Genomic DNA, 22659 nt, shown 5'->3' with positions numbered 1-22659 from the left:
TTAGGCAACTTGGTTTTACCGGAAGGTCGAAGTCGAAGGAATTGGATGTCTCCGAATTCTCCTCGGGGGTCCATCCATGTGGGAACAGTGCGTAGAAGCCGATTGTCAGGTGGCTTTGGCAAGCCGTTCCAGACGGGGGGAGCTTCCCCCATAATGAGGAGGTTTACGCTCTACGGGACGAATTGGGAATGGAATGTCTATTTGATGTCCGTGATTTAGAACACCGATGTACCGGTGGCGCGAGAAAAAAGAATCACTAATACTGGACTGACTAAGAGACGAGAGAAAGTCACGCACGTCTGTTCGGCACGAAAGTCGAAAGTGAACTCGATAAAAAAAAAAGGGGGGGGGGGGTCGTACCCCTTGGTGAAAACCATTTTTATGTTTAACAATTCGGAGCTTTTCCGAAATTTTTGAAATGGTTCAGTTTCAATCTGAACCATTAAAATGAAAAACTGATGTTTCTGACACGATGACATCAAACCTGAGTGGGAGTGAAGCCTGTCTGTTCTCCCTTCCACACATCGACAGGACCATAGTTTTAGTTAGCAAGCGCGTATCTATGACGTCACGTATAATTTGACGTCATAGATACGATAATCTTGATTTTAGTGATTGCTGGTTGTGGCTAGCAAGGCCAATTGACACGTTTTTTGGAGTGATGATTTGATGATAATTACTATGAAAATTTAATTTTCAAACTATTTTGTTATTTTTTCTTTCTTTTATAGACCGAAGAAGAAAAAAAACAAATTTTTTAAGATAAAAATCATTTTTATTGTACTGCCCAGTTTCGCAAAAACATGCAAAAAAGTTTACAAAAAATCACACCAATACACACAAATACACAGACATCGTCTGAACTCGACGAGCTGATTCGATAGGTACCTATAAAGGTATATCTAAGACCCATAATTAAGGATCTCCCAAATCGACCGATAACTATACCTTTCTGAAAGAAAGGCAAAACCATTAAAATTTTTGTTCACGGAATTTATACGCACAATAATTGAAGTTCAATATATTATAACAAAACTGACAAAAATCTTGTTTGAATTTTTAAATTTTTTCGGCTTTATAAAACAATTTAATTTTTTCATGCCATGTGTTAAAAGCGTATTACCCTCAAACTGCACTAATTAGATATGATGAACCTCTAGCCATATCGTCAATCGGCTGTATGCGCATATTACCCAACATGCGCATTAGACTGCCCCAAATTTGTATGGGAAATTCAAAACCTGTTAAATGTTATGCGCTGCAGGCTAAAATTGATCCTAGGCCTAGTACAAGATCTCATGCCAAATTTGGGCCAGATCGGATCACGGGAAGGGGTCGCTCAATGAGCCTGAAGTTTGTATGGGATTTTGAGACATTTTGTTCGGGAGAAACATGAAAGAACAGTTTTTCATCAATAACTTTGATTTCCTTCGGCCGATTTCTTTCAAAAACGGGTTTTCTTAAAGCCTAAATTATGAAAAACATTTCATCCGAAGACTGCATTTCGATAAGAGTTAAGATAAAAGAGTTATTAGGCTTCAAAAATGGGCTAATTTTTTTAAGGATGGTATTCATCACTGTTCATGAGTCGGGGCGGTCGAACATATCGTCGCCTCATTAACACTGATGAATACCACCGTTAAAAAAGTTTGCCTATTTTTGAAGCCTAATAACTTTTTTATCTTAACTCTTATCGAAATGCAGTCTTCGGATGAAATGTTTTTCATAATTTAGGCTTTAAGAAAACTCGTTTTTGAAAGAAATCGGCCGAAGGGAATCAAAGTTATTGATGAAAAACTGTTCTTTCATGTTTCTCCCGAACAAAATGTCTCAAAATCCCATACAAACTTCAGGCTCATTGAGCGACCCCTTCCCGTGATCCGATCTGGCCCAAATTTGGCATGAGATCTTGTACTAGGCCTAGGATCAATTTTAGCCTGCAGCGTAGAACTTTTTCAAAACTCGGGTCATTTGGGGCACTCTAATGCGCATTTAGGAACACTTCCCCCTATGCTATTGTTTCCTTTGAAAATCTTTATTTTTGTATAATATGGAAGATAGGAAAGTTGTTTCCATAAGTAAAGATAATAACTTTCCGCCCTTCGAGTTTTTTAAAAATTTCGAAGGGGGTAGGAGGGGGGGAGGGGGTGAGACAAAAAAAGGAATTAATATTCGTTCCAGCCTAACTGTCCTAGCAAACTCTTTTTAAGGATAAAAGCTTTTTATCACTCAATGGAGATCAGGTCATGTCAATATTTTCCAAAATTTTGTTTTAATAACTTCACATCAATACGGATCATTTTGAAAATTTTGAAAAATCAATTGACAAATAAAAACAATTCATCTCTAACTCATCAACCCATGACACTAGCGTAGACAGTCTAGTTTTTCAGATCGTCAATTTTCTTGTAATTCAAAATTGTCTCAAATTTGACTGTTCGGTGTTATCTGCTTAAAATACAGCAATTTGATAATTTTTAGTATTTGAAGCTATATTCAGGTAGGGAGACAGTTTCAATAGGAAACTTAGGAATTTTAGGAAACATTATTTTTTCAAACTCTGGAACTGAGCCATCTTATCGTTTTTGTGCCAATTTATTAATCCTTCAAATGTCAAATGCCTGTAACTTGTCGAATGGATGTAACCACATTTTTTTGTCATAAAAGGATTACCAGGAAAAAAATTCCTATTTCTGAAATCAGCTATACGAAATTATTCGATACAATTTTTAAGAACTTGCTACAAAGTCTCTATTGAATTGCCCACTTCTGAGCACTTTTGTCCGGACTACCCTACAGCACAAAGCTGAATGCTCATTAGTGGACACAATTTACGAGTGCATCGGGCTGCAATGATTGGATTATACCAGATGGAAATTCAAATTCTCTATCAACATGAATACATCATCATCAACAACATGAGCAATATTTTTGCCGCAATTGAGTGTTGTTATTCATTAGAAAGGAAGGGGAACATGCTTGGCCTGGGTGGAAAAGTTGGAATTTAGTGCCCACAACACACGCTTAATAAAGGCTACATTTTAGCCTAACTTTTAATCAACTGTATTGAAATGCACTACGTTTTGATCTTTTTAACAGAACATCAAACATATTAAAATCAACATTGGTAATTCTCAGCATGCTTTAAACACTTCAGCAAAAACATGTACCTACATCAGCACCACTCCATGGAGAAAGTGCTTACTAAAAGAGTAATGTTGGCGTGTTTCGTCAAAAATTTCTTGATTTATTTGTCATCAGTCAATCTATTTTGTTGAAAGAGTTTGTATCGTCTTATGCAATGAAAACTGGTAAATACAAAACCTATAATTTTATGGAGATTTGCATTTCCGATAATCGATTACACCGATAAGAGTGCTGAATGAAAATTCGAGAGGAAAAGGTCTTAATTTAAGACACAGTAAAATTACCAACGATGGCTTAACTCCGATCGCCTCCAGATGCTTTCTAACAGAGAAAAAGTTAGATGCAAGCTATTTGTTTGCCCGTAGGGCGCTTGCTGTCAACAGAATTTTGAAGATGAATATTTAGGAAAGGGCCATTGGAGAAATATTGTTCATCAGGTTATGTCGTGAATCGGAACACCATGTAAATAAAATTTAAAAATAATAAATAAAACAGGGCCAGCCGGCAGCAAATAATTTGCCATATGCCACTCCTTAAGCTATAGTTTTAAGGCGATCATCGCGGAGGATTACACATATCGAAAGAAGATTTAGTGGCTTTCGAATTCCTTTTATGCGGTTGGACTAAGTTTTGGCGCCCACGTCTTTTGATAGCTCTAAGATAATTAATGCAAAAAATCTAGGTGGTTTCACCGATAAGGTGCAAAAAACGTGGCTCCAGAGAGTTATAGAAGCTTGCAAAAAAGTTGTTTTTCGTTTGCATTCTCATATCCAAACCATTGGATGCGTTAAGCAGCCTAACAAGAACTATCTCATGTGAACTGAATTGTGAAAATGGATTATAATTTCTGACGTTTATAATCGTGGCTCCAGAGAGTCAATATTCGAGATTTTCCTCCATTCCAATGGATTGAGTTGGGCCATATTTTACTTCGATTATATATGAAATTCTTCTGCCCTCCCCCTTTTCCTATATGAGAAGGGTTTGTAACTAATCAGATACAATTTTCTGGCCAAAAATAAGTTATACCAAATTTTCGACAATCGAAGCAACCAACGACACGAAAACACTTCTCTGGAAATGAATAAACACGCCAGCTAGTTTCCAACGTATAATGGATCCTACCCAACATTCAGTGCAGGACAGGGGTGCCAATTGAAAAGATTCGCATTCGCATGAACAGTTGCCAAAAACTTCGGTTGACGCTATTTTTAGGAAATTCTACCATCTTTTAATTGAGAAGAAAATCTACTTTCGCACCTGTACTGCCGTTGAAAACACGTGCGAACGATTAAACGCGATTGAAATTTTTACTAGATTTTCAATGTTTCTCATAAACTAAAACTTCACCTACAGTTGTTTTTGGGCTTGTGATATAGCTCAGTTGGCAAGTCTGTTGTCTCCTGAGCCGATGTCAGCGAGTTCGAGCCCAAGAGCAAAACATCGAACACAGTTGTACCGTATAAGTTTTTCAGTAACAATCCGCCAACTGCACCGTTGATAAAGTCGCGAATGCCATAAAGATGGTAAAACGACTATAATCGAAACAAAAAAAACCTACAGTTGTTTAGTAGTGAATAGTTCAAATTAATCATTTTACAATGTTTTCTGCCAAAAAATTACATTTCCAACCACAAACGGAAAATTATAGCAAAAATTACTTCGTTTGACACTTTTGCGTAGAATCAGAACGCATACCGCTGTTAGTTCTACGAAAAACTGTAACACGGCTACACTTTTTCTAGAATTTGAAAGGCTTGTATGCTTAGCTTAGCTTGGTTGACTACTCATACCCACCTTAAATCATTGAACTCGAAATGCTTCACTTACAGTTTTTTTTAAATCGATTCAAGAGGAACTTCGTATTTTTTACATATAATTTCAAACTTTACATTTCGAGTTCCATGATCGCTGGCGTGGCTAAGCAGAACAAGTTCCACGTCGCCAATGGTTGCTACTCCGTGATTAATCGAGGCCATCAATTTTGCACAAAGTCCAAAAGAATGGTGCTTGGGATTAGCAGCCGTTCTCATTGTACAAAACTGATATTCTCCCTTTTTTATATGATTTATATGATTAAAAACGGCGCCGGCCACGTCCTAGTAGTCAATGGGGAAAAAGGAAAGATTATCAGTAAGACACTCTTTAAGTTCAACTAGCAACCTCTCGCTACTGCATTCCAAAAAAAAATTTTTTTTCTAAATAGTCAGAACCAGATATAAGCTAGTATCACCAACTATGGAAACCGTCTATACGTCTGCGAATCAAGTATCCAAGGATGGGTTGTGTTAGTTTGTGAAAGGTAGAGATCAGGATCCATTTTGGTAAATGGTGCGATCATGAGTTTCTTACACATCCTATGCTCCTAGACATTTCCTAAGGAAACTCCTATTTCTATGAGACATTTGATGAAGGTCCAATAAAAATGGATCGTGTAAAATATTGAGGGCAAATCAATACCCTCCAAATTTCTTACTTAATAAATTAGTTCGTTTTCCTAACCGTTATCCCTGTTGAAACACAGAGTTTGCGAAAGGGCTTTAATGGTTGAAGAATGAGAGCAACTTAAAATGGCACAATTTTTTTCCAATTTGTTTTTCTATAAATATTGCCCTTTTGAAAACTCTTTGATTCTTTGCTCTCCTTTGCCTCACATTTTAGTAGTCATTCTCATCAATAGTAGTAAATCATCGAAAATGTTTGGTATAAATTTCCAAAATGTTTAAGATATTCTATTGAATTTTTATCAGTCAAACAAATGTTTCTAATAAGTTAAGTCTATTAATGACATTTTTAATCAGTAATAAAAAAAACATGATAAAGAAAACCAATTCCAGTGTATCTTTAGACCTGCTGTTTATAATCACATCTCAATTCGCTCCACCAGAAATTAATGAAAACTTTTATTTTCTTCTGTTGCACTCCCACGGTTCCCTAGTCAATCGTCTAGATCAGGGGTGAGCAACCTTTTGAAGCAACGGGCCACTTTTAATTTGAAATTCTTTCCGCGGGCCGCATTATAATAAAATTTAGGTGATAATAGTTACAGAGCTTTATGCAATTTTTTATAACTACAAATTATTGACAAAAACAAAACTGGAAAAGCATTCATGTACTTGCATAAACATTTTTTTAAATTTAAGGTGATTATGCTAGTTGAAATTGAATAGATTCATCACTCAATTTGATCATTATTAAATAATTTAATTATTTTATTGATTTGAAAAGTAAAGAGAATATAATTTTTTTTCTAAAAAAATCATTTGCTTCCGTTTTATTTATTAATAACGAATTATTTTAAAAGTCTTTCTATTGTTCGTGAAAAGACTTGAACAGTTTCCTAAGAAAATCCCTTTTATTGTTCAAACCTATGCGGTTGTATTTTTTGTCATCACTTCCATTTTAAAGTTTCATGGAGCTTAACCATGGCTGTTTTTTTCTTTGCACATTTTCGAAATGCTTTTTTTTTCACAATTTATTTAAATTTTGTCGTGAAGCTCCTATATTTTGTTTTATAAACGGTAATTTTTTTTAATTTGAAGTTTCGTATGAAATCATCACATTGAAATATTGAGCAAGAATTCAAATTCATGAAAAATTCTTTATTTCACAGATTTTTAATCAGATTTGTCAATGCTACAGTTTACATTTTTCAACCTGGAATTTTTCTACAGATTTAATAAATTTTATCAATTTAATTTGGATTCCTCCTGGTTAGGCTTTCTATGGCTGAATCATGAAAGTCGTATCACTTTGGTAATATTGATTGATAGTTTTGAAGTAAAATCACTCAATTTAATCAATGATTGGCATAATTTCCCTAAGAAATTTCTAAGTATATAACACATCATACATAACACAAAAAAAAATCATATTTTTCCATGGATAAAGGAATCTTAGAACTGATTTTTATTCATTCAAAAGCGCTGAATCCCAATATTCAATTAGTTTTTTTTGTGAGCTCAAGTTTTCGAAATAAATAAGGTAAATTTTAATTCTGAGAAAAAAGAAATGGAAGTTTTCTTTTTGTTATTTTTTTCCAAACCTGCAAAAAACGGTATTTTTGATGAAATTTCAAAGAAAAATTATTCTAAATTTAATCTTTGGATATTTTTAAACCCGAAAGTCAAATCATTTCGCAGTCTTCAATAAAGTTGTTGAATGAGTTAAAATCTTAAATATTCAATATTCAATAACTTTCTTTAATGATGTCAGAAGAAGTTGTAATCTTATTTTTAGGAATTCTATATATTGTAGAATTCAATTTTTGAAAGCGTTGTATCTCTGATACAAAAATATCTTGGCAATATCTGTGTGCTTGATTGAAAGAAGGGTAGTTAATTGATTCAAAATCAGCTTTTGGTTTTTATGTAAGTTTATTGATTTATCATAAGGTTGCTCATTTGCCCGGTTTTATCCAGGTTGGCCCGGATATTCAGCACAAAATTTGACAAAAGTCCGGTCCGGCCCGGTTGCCCGGATCTTAACCGGATTTATTCACTTTATTTGCCAAAACAAAAAAAGAAACAAATTGTGTTGTATTTTTTTTTATTTTTTGCATCCAAAACGACATTTTTTGAGCAAGATTTATAGAAATAATTGTGAGAAATTTTTGAAAGACTTAAATACGATTTAAAAACTACTAATGAAAAAAAAAAGATTGTTTTCAAGTTTTTTTTTATTGATTTGTGTCGAGTAATTCCTGGATTTTGACCAAATTTTCCCGGATATAGCCCGGATTATTGGTCGATACTTTAAAATCAAATGCCCGGATTTGGCCATGTTTTTAGATAAAATAGCCCGGATTTGTCCGGCCCGGGTATGTGCTGAAAACATTCTGGCAATCATTTTTGTCAACCCAATCAATCATAATTAGAAGTGATGGACGAAATCTGTGAAATGTTTTGAATTTAGGGTGGTAAAATAAGGTATTGAAACATAGGCACCAAAAATGCAGTTCGTTATAAACTTTTAGGGGTGGATTAAAGAATTATAGGTATTGTTTTTGTCGAAGAATCAAATTTCGCTGAGTCATGTCGATAAAAAATCGATAACCGTTCACCCAGTCTTTATTATAAAACTTTTCTTATTTACGGAATTATTCAAGAACAAAAATATTTAACTTCATCATACTATTTTAACATTGCTTAAAATGAAAAATAGTGACTTAAGTAACTAAATATTACATCTTTTCAACAAATAATATTGCATCTATGCCTTTGAAAGAATTCAATAAAAAGCTTGAATCATATAAAAAAGTCAACAATCTCTATGAATATGGGACAAATGCAAATGCAAAGAAGTGACGTGCATATCAAGTTATTGGTATAACAATTTTTTGCTTTAGTAGGGACTGCTATTTCCTGATAATTAACAATCTTTCGAAGAAAAAAATCGTGAAATAAATTTAATTTGAGATAAGCTTCGCGGGCCGCACAAATGTGTCTCGAGGGCCGCATGCGGCCCGCGGGCCGCGCGTTGCTCATCCCTGGTCTAGATTAGTTAAGAAATAGGAAACGCTGACAAGATGAGACTATTATTTCTAAGAATTATCTATTTTCTTAAAATGTTAATATAACCCTTTTAAACTCATTTTTCAAGGGAAAGAAATGTAAAAATAGAGAATGACTGATTTTAGGATAACTTTCCTATAATCTACAATAAGCTATAAACCATTTAAAAATTTTGATTTACCTCACACTGATATTGACAAAATTCTTCATAAAAAAAATTCTTAATTTTCAAAACTTTCAATATAATCCGAATTTCAAATTTTTTAATCTCTCTTCCGACTAATGGCCTCATGTAGATTTTTTTATTAAATATTTAAATTTTAAGTTGTTTTCAATTGTCTGTTTGAAAACCATCATGGAATTTCATCAATAGATACTACTAATCTGGGAAGTCATGTGTAAAAACCAACGCGATGCTAAATTCACTTCATTTTATAAATTTTAACGATTCGTAAAACAAAAAAACTTGATTATACATATTTTTCATTACAATTTACTGACCACCAAAGTCAATAGAAAATTTTGTGATGAACACCAAACCAATAAAAAAAAATTAGAAAGAATAAGATAATAATGACCAGAGAAAAACGTTTGCTAAACCATGTTTCAAGTCAAGTTCTGCGTTATACTCAAAAACTGAAATGAAAGTAAGAAATTAAAATCATAAGAAAACTACCAGTTCTAAACAAACTTGACTGTGGTTGTACAACTTTGAACAAAAACACTTATTCGATCTTACTACTTGCATGAAAAATTTAGATTTGACATTAAAGCTGATGTAATTAACACATCAACTTGAAAACTTCAAAATAATTTGCATCAAAGAAATATTTATATAAATTTATCACGAGAAATAAAGGTTAAAGAAAAATTGGATCATAATTTAACATTTTGGCGTTCAGCACTTATATTTTAATCGACAAAGCAACCGAAGCCTGTAACCATGACATTCGCTGCTGGAAACAAACATAAAAAAACCATTTCTGAAATTTAAGGCTGTGAAATCTTCTCTTGTCTATCAAACGTCTTTCAAAAACCATTAACTACATCATTGCCTCAAACAATATACGTTTTAAAAAAATCCTCCTCTTTCTATACAATCTGGATTTTCATCGGAATCTTGTTTAGAATGGTTTTGGTGTACGAGAAAAAAATGAGAAAGTCTTACGATTGCGATACCAAACCGAGGAAATATTTCTCCACACGGTGTGGGGCTATTCTAAGTATTTAAAAAAAAGCACAGCGACCAAGTCGATAGTAAAGTGAAAGTGACTAAGGTACAAAGGATAATCGGAAAGCTCTCACCGGGATTTCCTGTCCTTGTTGTCCGTGCCGACTATCGCTCTTCACAATATGATTTCTGTTTATACTCGCATTCTTCTGTTTTCCAGTCACTAATCACTCGAGTTCTTTTTAATTTAACTTAACACATAAACTCTTCTTGACAGGATTAAACTGTTCTCCGACCTTTTTCGATAAATTGCACTTTGTATAACCACAAACCACTAGTATTTCATCATGGAGAAAAAAAAACCCAAAAATATGCAGCGCAACCGCAACGAGAAAGCAGAAAAAAACGCGTCCACTCCCGAGCAAGGCCTACTAAGAACTCGGTAGATTTGGAAGGCTTGTATACTTTCCATTAACTAATTATACTTTCCATTAACTAACATAACTAATTGCTGTAAACATTAACTGTTTCACTCTTCTATGAAATGTTTAGGCGATCCTTCGCTTCTTGGGTCTTTTAACATTATAACATCACGCTCAGTGTGATACATCAACAAAAAAGTATACTTGTTTGTGTTTTTATTCGAAAGTTAACTCTAAAAGAGACCGTTTTCAGCAAAAAAAAATGAAAATATCCCAAAAATCACATGGGACGGTTATGCTTGGAACGGCAGTGTGGTAAGCTGATATCTATCAATTCGCTGCCTCAGATTTCTAAATCTCTTGAACTAAAAAAACATCCCCTACAGAATGTTGAAGCTTCCCTCATGGGCGCCAATTGAAAAGATGTGTAAAAAATAAAATAAAATTATCCAAATTCAAAGTCGTCATAACTTTTAATTGACACTACATAGAGGTTCACGGTCTTGAGAAAATTTGTTTTTTGAATCTTCAGCAATAAGATTTAGTCTAGCACAGATTTGAGTCCGGTGCCACAGTGAGACTGTAGGTTTTTAGGAACAAAAAAGTGACTTTTCCTACAATTATTTCCATACAATCTTTGTTTTTTTTTCTATAGCCCATTTCAAATCCCAGAGAGACAAAAATTTGCGCAGTTATAATTGGGCTTAAAGGAAAACCGTTTGATACTTTTTGTGACCCGATTCTGACCAGTCTATTACGCATCTTTAGTAATCAACTCGTCGTTGTTCTAGATTTGTTTATTTCTGTAAATCACATTAGCACTTATGTGCTTCAAGCCATTTACACCTAGATCCTAGATAAGTAAGAAAATTTTTTAAGTTAGTAAAAGGTTTAGTACCTTACTTGAACTCTTGATGTCGCAGGTTCGACTGTTCGTGATTTTGTCAATGTTGTTTTTTTTTCGAATTTTGTCAAAGAGCTTTTTAACGAAATATGTATAAATCATTAAAAAAAAAGTCTAAACGCCCTGAAAATGTTTAAAATTAATACTTATTTCAGGGTCTAAATATAAAAGAAAGCAAACACGTGTTTGCAAAATAAAATTCCTAAACTTCTTCAAGTGTGTTCGGCTGAGAGAGAGCACGTCTTTTTTTTTAAGAAGCAATGTAAAACTTTTCCAATTTGCCTGTCTCCGTACCAAGTTGGCCCAAGAACGGTGTCGTTAATCTTCCGGCTAAACTAGTGCCAACAATGTGTTTTTGTTTCGCTGCCATTGCTTACATTCTTCTTTGCTTTGGGATGTATGAGTTCCACCATAAGATGCATGGGTACTTTCTTCTTCTTAAGTGCACTAGTTATGAAAAATTGCTGTTTTCTGACTATGCAAAGTTTAACAGCAAAGCAAATGAACGGAAATTTTCCAACAGAGCGATTGTAGGGAGAATTTTAAAACAAGGTTTAATAATTTCAAACGCCATTAGTTTGAAACAATAATTAGGAAAAGGGTTGGCTCAATTATCTATTAGGAACTTCACGGGTGCCAAATTATACAACAACCAACACCGAAAGTCCACCATATCGAAAGCAGGAGGACCCATTCATGTGTAATTAAATTAAGCCACCGGAAGCTGCGACAAATGGTGCTCGCATAACTTTTCCCTGATTCTGCTGCGAGTGGCCACCAAACTCCCCACATTCAGGCTAGCACGGGGAGTCAATTTTGTGAACACAGGCAGGCTCTATTGCTTGTTTTTACCCACCATCATCATCGTCAGTGAATCGAATTTTCGGGAAAACATTTTCACTATCGAATTTTCGCCACTTGCTTTCGAACTTTTCAATAAAGGATAATCATTTCTGGTGAGGCCCTGAAGTGACAGGCTGTTTGGTTACGCATGGTTGTTTTTAGCGAACAATACCTCCGTGGAAATTTATTGTTTTTTTTTGCGTACCGGAAGAACAACGTTTAAAACAAAGCTGAAATGGAATTAATATTGTAATTGCTTGCATTCGATTGTACTTTTTAACCTACAATTGATTTCCAGGGCGAAATGAGACCAGAAATTTGTATGATTACCATGTTTAACAAAAGGTGCTATAAATGTTTTAAAAATCGAAATATGCAAAGGTGAGAGGTTATGTTTGTTTGATGGAATTTTGACCAAACCGATAGAACTTTTCAAAAGTTTAACAAATGATAGTTTCATATTTTAAAATTCTCTCTGAATAGCAGGCGTTGCGTTTTCTAAAATATAAACTTGAAATTCAGGTTTTCGTTAAAACAGTGTGCCTCATGAAACGAATATTTACATATAATAGTGAAATAGTTACTTTTTATTTTCCGCAAAACCTCGAAGCTTGGCTGGAGAACTAGACAATGTCGCCACCAGATTGCGCCACTTCTTCTTTTGAAAACATTTTTTCCATACAAAATTAAAACTCGATGAGCTAGTACATGACTGAATGAATCACTTCCAAAATTTGTATTGCTTTTCATAGCAATAAAAACAACCAGAAAAATTAAAAATGTATAAATTTGACATTTTTAAGAAAGCTTGCAGCTGTCTAATGTACATAAGTCAAATTTATGCACAAAATGTTAACTTTTGTGATTCTTTCCTTGAAGCATCTGTTGTATATAGTCATATCATAACTCGAATTTCGCGGAAAAAGAAGGCATATTTTACGAAAAAGCTACTCACCAGAAATACATATTTCACAACCAACAGCAGGCGTCCTTCACCTGTCAAATGGTGAACCGAATCCAATTTCCCAGCGACAAAGTGGCGTCAAAATTTCTACCCCAACATTGGCAAACCGCACGCCTTTTATTCCTTTCCCGTGCCATTTTTTTCGCACTTTTTGGCAACTTTTCCATCAAAGACACCTACGACGACGACGACGACGACTTTGTGTTCCCACTTTTTTTTCCTGTCCGTGATCCGTTGGCAGCTTTATGTTCGCATCATCTGCTCCGGGACTTCATGTTTACCGGGTAAAAAAACAGACGCGAATACCAACCAACATCGAGCGTCAGACACTGGAGGCAGCAGCAACGCCAACCTTGTCGAGCGAAAAAGTCGGAAGCGAATTTTGGCGGTGAAGCTGATCATCGTAGCAACCATTGATGCGGTTTTGGGCTTTTAAAGTTGCTACCTTGTTCCTGTTCCTTGTTTTGCAGAATGGCGTCGCCGATGATAGCAGCAAAGTGGAAAATGTTGTTGCTTTTACCTTACCGGTGGATTAAGGCGAAAGATAAAGATGGTTTAATGAGTGTTTTTAGGCCTCCGGTGCGTGTTGCTGGATGCTGCAAATAATTCCGAACGAACGAACGAACGAACGAACCAACGGAAGCTAATTGAGGTAAGTCATATTTTTCATTACGTTTCCGGTCTGATGAAGCAATATGGCGGTGGTAGACAGGAATTCGTTTCGGCGGACTTTCAACCGGCAGCCGGGAGATTAGAAAGATTCGATGGAATTTAACAAACACGTTTTGTGGGTTTAAAGAATCGTTGCTTTATCACGGATGTTATGTCCTGGCAATGGAAATAAAAACCGGAAAACACACCGCTTTTAAAATTTCACGGAACATAAACGTTAAATCGACCTTTGAGAAGATTTAACCTTTAGCAGTGTTAAAGTTGGGTGTATGTAGCGGAAATTTTCAACTCATAAATTGAAACAACATTCCAGTGACTTTCGCTTGAGCAGGTGGGGAAATTTTTTGAACAAACCATCATCAGACAACGGAAAGCGTAAAATTAATTAAGCCAAAAGACAAACGGAACGATAGAAAAATAACATCATCCAACAGAAAAACAAGATGAGAAGTAAGTCAGGATGTTTCCTGCCGAGTGGCTTTGTTGACTATATACAAGAAGCCTCCGGGAACCTTCCGGAATGACGAATCCCAGAGAGGGTTTAATGAAATCAAGCTTTTATCCGGATGAAGTGAAGTTGAGCAACGTGAAAATGTGAGCTTGAAAATATTAACCTATGCCACAAAGTTGCTGTTTTAAATAAACAAGTTTTAGGTTAGATTTACTAAACCAATCACTGATTGGTGAAAAAATCTACAGACTGTGATGTAAAATTTCTCCAAAAAAGAAAAGCAAAGTTTGTTGAGATTAATGCAAAATGCATACTGATTTTATATTTCGTGATGTGTGGCATAAAGATAAACTTTTAAAACAATCCAAACACGCCAACACAAGGCTTCGATTTTAAGAATTATTCCCATGCAATCCTGAAATTCAGAATCAAAGTCCAGAATCCTACACAGAGAATTAAATTTTTTATGTCAGAATAAAAATTTTAACGTATACAAACAGAACCAAAATAAGAATTATAAAATTCAAAATTAATTTCCCATAAAAGACTTTGGAAAACCACAAATCCATGGAACACTTAGAACATCCGACTCATGCCCTTCTTTAAAGTTCATTTTAGAGCTGAAACGCAGTATTTAATCTTAGTTTCAATATTAATATTCTAATAAAATTTGGGAATAAACAGTAAGAACTTTATTGTTAAAATGGTCAATTTATATGAGTCTGGGAAATTTTTTTAAACAGAATCATATCGAAATTTTGAAACCGAATTGAACAAATGTTTGATAATGTTACCGTTTGTAACAGTTGTTATTTTGCATGTCGGTTGTTGTTTCTTTGTTCCGTGTAAGTTGTATAATTTATTTATTTTATAAATGTTAGGCAATAGTTCGAATTTAAATTCAAATAATGGCTAGGTAAAACAGACGTCACAAACATTTGACAGCACCCGTATAACATCACGACACAGAAGGGGTGAATTACGGTTCAGTGGGCGGCGATGGGAAAATCGGATGACATGTCAGAACGAGGAGGCCGAAAGAGTAGGGGAGAGGCGGGCTATATGCGCATATTAAGGAAAGCACTCATTTTCTCCCATAATCCATTAGATAGGAGTCTGAAAACTATATACACATGTGAGGACATCTGTTTTATATACGTTAGAGCAATTTTTCTGTTAAAATCTCTTGCAGTTTTTGTGAAAATAATTTTATAATAAAAGAAGTCAAAATAGCCGATTTCCGAAACTGGCGGGCTAAATGCGCATATTTAAGTTTTTAGCTATATTTCATTAACACTTGCAATGTTTTGATATTATTTAATTGAAAATGGTAGAAACGGATGTCAAGCATACGTAAAGGCTGAAATTTTGGTGAAATTTTTTACATCACTAGTTCTTTTGCATGAAACATAGTTAAGTATGCCAAATGGCCATATTTCATGGTAATATTTTGTTTAAATCGTATTTTTATCGGATCAGTATGAAGTTCTTCTTTTTTCGCTGTAAGATCGTGATTCGAGCGTAGATTTAATGTTTCAATGATAAAAAGTAAAAAAATTATAAAAGTAATCTATTTTTCTTGATATAGGCATTTAACCTGCCTTGATATGGGCATTCAGAACCTGTCTCTTATTCCAATATCTTACCATTTACAACTTTGCCAAAAGCTTCAATTTGTTGAATTTCCGATTTGCAGATGAAATAGAAAGAAAAACCATTAAAATTTTTGTTCACAAAATCTGTACGCACGATAATTAAAGTTCAATATATTATAACAAAACTGACAAAAATCTTGTTTGAATTTTTAAATTTTTTCGACTTCATATAACTATTTAATTTTTTCATGCCATGTGTTTAAAGCGTATTGCCCTCAAACTGCACTGATTAGATATGATAAATCTCCAGCCATATCGTTAATCGGCTGTATGCGCATATTACCCAACATGCGCATTTAGGAACACTTCCCCCTATCTCTTCCAGGTGGTAGCCGCCGAGTGAAGACCACGCATACGTTAGTTGCCAACATTAAGGCGCAATTAGTGCGAAGTGAGTCCGACTGTGGGCCAGCAAAACCCGCTACGACACTGCTACGACGTAATTCCGAACTGCCGGGGCGCAATACTTCTCCCGGACACGTCGGAACTCCCGTGCGCGCTGAAATTTCCAGCAAATTACTGGCCAAGGACTACTGGAAAAAGTGCATCGCCTACACGTGCCCGCCACATGGTATCGTGTCTGCTCCACTATCGAACCAAGCCGGTTGATAGCCTTCAAACCACCCCGGAAGATTCCTTTCTGCTCAGAGACCCTGCAGGCAAAGGATCTCTACTAGACGATACCCACTAATCGCTAGACCAACGATTGGACATCGCCAAGTTTCCAGCGAGCCGCCAAGCCACAACGAGTGTACCGGTAAGCCAAGACCTGGTTATCGTCAATCTCTCGTCAAGCCTGCCAGACCACCGCCAAGACCCTGATTGAACGCCACACATCCGTCACCACCTCCCGGCCATCGACGAGCCACCAGAACCGCCACTTGTGAGCCGAGATTATCCGCCGCAGGCCTGCATTGATGTGAGTACACTTTAACACACACACAATACACAAAACACCTCACAAAACACACAGAAATTATAAACGCTCAATAAAAAACTATTTAAAAGAGATATCATTTCTAACATTCCCATCAATATAACATCCGAGTTCTGGGTATAAACAGTTGGCACAAAGCCAACCTTGAGGTCCTCCGTTGACATCCAGATCGAGCTTGCCAGTGCAAAAGAGTGTGTTAGGAGAAACCTTGTTGAAAGAAGATAGAAAACACTTCGCCTGTATGAATGGATATCGTAGTTTCGTTTCCTGCCATCCTGATTCTAGTAGTGGAGGTCTCGCTGTTCTTGTTAAAGAATCACTTGTAGTTTCGGAAGTTGAAGACACGCATTTTGATGGTTTTCACTTTATTCACTTGCGCCTTGAACCTGGAGGTTCGCCTATCGATATCCACGCTGTTTACCGACCACCTTCTCAAAACTCACAGCTATTGTTCGACAAACTCGACTCTGTGCTTGCATCCCTGGAGCCCACCTCAAGGTTCCTAATGCTTGGAGACATCAACATCCCACGGTGCGCCTCTGGACCGTTATTATAAAAAAAAATTGTCCATCAAATCCAAGTACGGGGCTCGATTCCTTAGGTCATTCTGCACCTCTGGGTAAATTTAAAAAAAAATCCCTAGCAGAAAATCCGAGAAATCTTGATTTTAAGGTTTTTGTTGAGAAATTTCAAAATAATTCATATTCAAATTATTCAATATCATCAAAAAACCTCCAAAAACGTCAAAAAAGTGGTCCAAGTCATTTCCAACCAGTATGTATTTGTTGCCGTTGATAAAATTATGATTATTTACAACTGACTTAACTCTCCAAACATGGCTTAAGTGTATTATAAGTATGGTTTATTAGGGGTTTAAGTTTAGTTTAAATTATTGTTTCCGTGAAGTTATGGGGGAAAATGAATTTCAAATCAGTGGTGCTTTTATTGGTTAGTAGGAAAAGGAAACAGTGAAATAGTAAAAAGTAAAAGTAAACTATAAAACAGCAATACAACTAAAAATAATGAATGGAACATATTAAAAACTCAAAACTAACACATATGGTTGCTGTTGTAATCAATTAAAGAGTTTAACAAACGGTCGTTATAAACCTTTGATGATTTGGGAGCTTTATATCGCTGCCAAATCACATCAAAATCAGCATGTACGGATTCGGAGGCTTGCTCATTGTGAAGCCCAAGTCCTCTTCCGGCTTCTCGACAGAAATCCGCCACATGGTACTTTGTAATGTGATATTTAGATGTGAATGGAAGATTCAGCTTCTCCCAGCTGCTGGCAAAATCTGCAATAGCCTCCTCAAACCCATGCTCGAGTTTAAAGGAAAAGCATTTTGCATACACGTTTTTGAAGTTATTCAGAACCTGAAAATCGTAATATTTATTAAAAACTTGGTAAAGTTTATTTAGTAGAACAACCAACCGTAACGTAATCTGAAAGTTCAGGGTTGTCTGCCAAACAATTGGTAGCATCCAATAGCGCGTGGCAAGCTCTTCCGGTGAAACCGTACGTCATCTGTTGGTGTCTCACCTGTGCTTGTTCCACCCATAAGTCTACCCAGTCTGGTGCTTTCTTCTCAAGTGACTTAAAAATTGTATTAATAATTCCAAGCGTTATATGTAACGGTGGAGGCGGGCAAAGGTTCACGATTTTGTCTTCATCACTACCCGAGACCAACGGGGCATTCACGCAGCTTGCGAAGTTCTTTCCATTCAATTTCTTTTTTCTTGTGCAATTTTCGTTTATACTTCCTTTGGTTCTCGCGGTTCCGTTTGCTACACCGAGCTCGCTCTTTAAAGCCTCACAGTATGGACATGGATTCTTCGAAGAGTGGGCCATTATGCCAATTATAATATTTATAATCTTGAGGTCCCCAGCAACCAAGTATTCGAGCTCGTGTAATTTGAGAAGTTTCGTCCAAACGGGGGAAATATTGTCATACTTTTCAGCGAGATTTGGTGAAAGTGCAATGATGAAAAGCTTCTTCACGCCGCCATCCTTGAAGCCAGCCAGATGTTCCATTTGCGGAGAGATCACAGATAACGTTATCTTGAAGAAGCTCCTACCCCCATCAATTCCTATTTTCACCACAAAATCATCAACAGGTGGTCTTGAACGTTTGATACGGTTAATGAGTTCCGGTACATCAGTGCAATATGCAACAACATGATCTGACGAAGGTGCTACATTTCCTGTGATGCTGGACAACTGAACTACATCAAACAAGTCTTTAAGCTGCCGGTTCATTTCAATCAATTTCAACCGCACTCCAGATTCTATATCGACTCCAGAAGCTCGAATACTTTTAATCACACCTAGATAATAGATAGATTATATAAAACAACCATTGTTATGAATAAAATACTAATTACCCATTGTTTTCCTCATGCTTAGATTGTTTTCGCCTTTGACCTTAAACAAATCATCTGCACGTAGTTTTTTGGGAGGTTCTGGACAAGTTGAAACTTTCTCGAATACAGACGGTCTTCCACGAAGATTTCGCAGAACACATTTTCCATCTTGATGGATAAAATATTTTTTTTTTTTTTGGATTTTTTAAATCAGGTGATCAGTGATGGTTTGAATCATTTGACTTAATTTTGAATCATTTGCTTATAACTTCTTTTGAAAACATTTTTCCCAGAAATGATGTTCTAAACTTTAGTAGAACTAGACCTTAGCTGCAACTTTTGTGACCAACACAAACCTGTATCTCTTATGCCTTATGAATGAGAAATCGAAAAGTTTATATTTTTGAGCAATGATCGTAATCACAATCATTTGGATTAGCGGGTTGGATTAAATCCTACAATTCATACCACATTGAAGATACATATTTATGACATACAAGAAAGTTGTAGCTTAGATCTGTATCTACTAAAGTTTAGAACATCATTTCATGGAAAAATGTTTTCAAAAGAAGTTATAACCAAATGATTCAAAAATAAGTCAAATGATTCAAACCATCACTGCAGGTGATTATTTTAAAATATAGTTTTACCTGGTGAATCTGGCTTTGAACGCATATAGTCAGCTACTGCCGCATCCGCTGAGCTTGACGAGGGCTCTCCATTATTCAAAAAAATGATTTTCAAATTCGACGCTCGGGTGGATTGAGTGCAATGGTGCCTTTTTCCTCTTCCGTATTCACTGTAGCAAGTTTTACAAATTACCACCGCTTTACACCCATCAATGTCTTCTGTGTCTGGACTGGACCTGGGTCTTCCGCGCTTGAGTTTCTTGGGTTCAAAACCAGGCAGGTTGCTTCTGCCCTCATGTATACCGGCAGCAACACAAATCTCACATTTGCACATTCCTTGAGATCGCGTGATGATTGAATTTTCGAGCTTGTAACTTCGAATCCTGGGGACCCTTGTACCTCCCTTGCTGAACTCTCCACACGACGCGCGACATGTTCCGCAAATGACCGACGGATACAAATTTTCTCTGGATTCAAAATCTTGGAGAAATTTTCGAATAACAACTCTTATACCTGCACTTATCGGTCGAAGCGACGATGTGATAGAAAGGCAGAGTACGCAAACCAAATTTCTGTTCTTTTCGTGAACATCCATTTTGAGGACAAAAATTGACGTTGAGAATTTGAAGTTGAATCCTTTTGATTTTTCAAAGCCCACTTGTGACCCCGCTTTTGTGCCGGTCGACTGTTTCGCTGGTCATTCGCTTGTAGGTAGTTTCAAGCCAATGATGATTACAAGATTTATTTAACCTTAAACCACTAATAAACCATACTTATAATACACTTAAGCCATGTTTGGAGAGTTAAGTCAGTTGTAAATAATCATAATTTTATCAACGGCAACAAATACATACTGGTTGGAAATGACTTGGACCACTTTTTTGACGTTTTTGGAGGTTTTTTGATGATATTGAATAATTTGAATATGAATTATTTTGAAATTTCTCAACAAAAACCTTAAAATCAAGATTTCTCGGATTTTCTGCTAAGGATTTTTTTTAAAATTTACCCAGAGGTGCAGAATGACCTAAGGAATCGAGCCCCGTACTTGGATTTGATGGACAATTTTTTTTTATAATAACGGTTCAGAGGCGCACCGTGCATCCCAATAAATCATACAACTTGCCCCGTTGTTCAGCGGTATGTAGACCTTTTGGAATGTTACGGTTGTTGTGTGACCAACACGCACATAACTCGTCCAGCCAGTAGCAACATACTAGACCATGTTGTTTACTCGGATCTATTTTCAAATTTTGAATCAAACACTTCCACTTGAAATAAGTGATCATAGTTTGATTCTTACAACAATAAATTTGAAAAAAAACTCTAATGCACCGAAAACTGGAAAAGGTAATCACCCAGCATGAAAAACTTAATGCTGCTTTCCTAGTTGAATTTGATAAATTACAAGCGCTCAATCCCTCGGAAAAACTTACCAAAGCGATAGAGTTATATAATGTTCTGAAAAATAGGTACTCGAGAACAGTATCTATTAAAGTAAAAGTTAGAGGATACTGCCCATGGATGTCGTTCGATGTATGGAAACTGATGCAAATTAAAGATCTTACCCGATGTAGAAAATTCCCTACTAACGAAGGCTTGAAGGGCCTTCTGTTGCACGTCTCAAAAAAACTACAACGTGCCAAAGCAAAAGCGAAGCAAGATTATGTCCACAAAATGTTCAACAAATCAAACCAAAAAACGATGTGGAAACATTTGAACGATCTGGTTGGGCGAAATGAGCTGAATGGAGTTATTACATCAGAATCTAAACCCATAGCTAATGCGTTCAATAAATTGTTCTGTAATATTGGAACTGAACTAGCGGCTACAATCCCTAGAAATTCTCACACAAATCACCCTTCAGCAGTCAACCACCATAGTAGCATCTACTTACGACCAGCAACCGAACAAGAACTTATTGTCCTCACAAACAAACTTGATTCCTTAAAAAGTCCGGGACCAGATTAAATCACCACGCAGTTTGTCAAAGCTCATCACACTATCCTAGCACCGTTAATGAGAGACCTGTTCAACGAATGTGTTCGGACCGGGGAATTTTCAGATTTTCTGAAAACTGCACGTGTCGTTCCAATTTTAAAAGCGGGGAAAAAGACGAACTGTAGTGACTACCGTCCAATATCGGTTTTATCAGTTTTTAGCAAGATCTTGGAACAACTTCTTGCAGCTCGTGTTACGCAATATCTGAAACAGCACCATTTGTTCTATAGCTATTAATACGGGGTTCGGGAAGGCTCAAGCACACAAACCGCAGCGACCGAACTGGTCGACGATATTCACACTGCCCTTGATCATCGAAAATTCATGGGGGTGTTGTTCCTTGATTTGAAGAAGGCGTTCGATACGATCGATCACTCGATACTGCTCAAGAAACTGGATGAGCATTGAATCAGTGGTATAGCGAATTCTCTCTTTGCAAGCTATCTCACGAATAGGAGACAGTTTGTGCAGATCAACCGCACGACAACTGATTTGGGAAACCTACCAGTTGGAGTTCCTCAAGGCAGCAATTTGGGGCCCCTTCTCTTCATCCTGTAAGTAAACGACTTAAACAAACCTCAGTTGAATGGTAAACCTAGACTTTTTGCTGACGACACTTCATTGTCGTATGAACACACTGATGTTAGCAGAATAACATCTCAGATGACAGAGGATCTCGTTACTCTACAAGGATACTTCGACGCCAACCTACTGTCTCTGAATCTTGAAAAAAAAAACTAAATACATCATCTTCAAATCAACGAATCGGACAATCGACTGTCATAGCCAGCTCCAAGTTGGTCAAACGGTGATTGAAAAGGTCAAAAGTTTCAAGAACCTCGGGCTGATCTTTGACGAGCTTATCAAATGGGATGTCCATATAGAACGATTACGGAACGAACTTAGTGCTATACACAGCATAATGTGGAAGATATCGAGATTCGTTCCTACCAAAAATCTTATTTGCCTGTATCATGCATTTG

General features: G+C 36.2%; 1 protein-coding gene across 1 annotated transcript; it reads right to left on the bottom strand.

Annotated features, from left to right (window-relative positions):
* Positions 1-17323: 17323 nt before the first annotated feature.
* Positions 17324-20187, bottom strand: LOC129746959 (uncharacterized). Its single transcript, XM_055740931.1, has 2 exons — positions 18118-20187; positions 17324-18059 (listed from the first exon to the last, which is right to left on the bottom strand). The coding sequence occupies exons 1-2, from the start codon at positions 18940-18942 to the stop codon at positions 17730-17732; spliced, it is 1155 nt and encodes a 384-aa protein (XP_055596906.1). The 5' UTR covers positions 18943-20187; the 3' UTR covers positions 17324-17729.
* Between the last annotated feature and the right edge of the window lie 2472 nt (positions 20188-22659).

Source organism: Uranotaenia lowii, chromosome 2, assembly GCF_029784155.1.
Source record: "Uranotaenia lowii strain MFRU-FL chromosome 2, ASM2978415v1, whole genome shotgun sequence".
NCBI lineage: Eukaryota > Metazoa > Arthropoda > Insecta > Diptera > Culicidae > Uranotaenia > Uranotaenia lowii.
The sequence above is the reverse complement of the archived record's forward strand: the minus strand, read 5'-3'. Positions and strand labels throughout refer to the sequence as shown.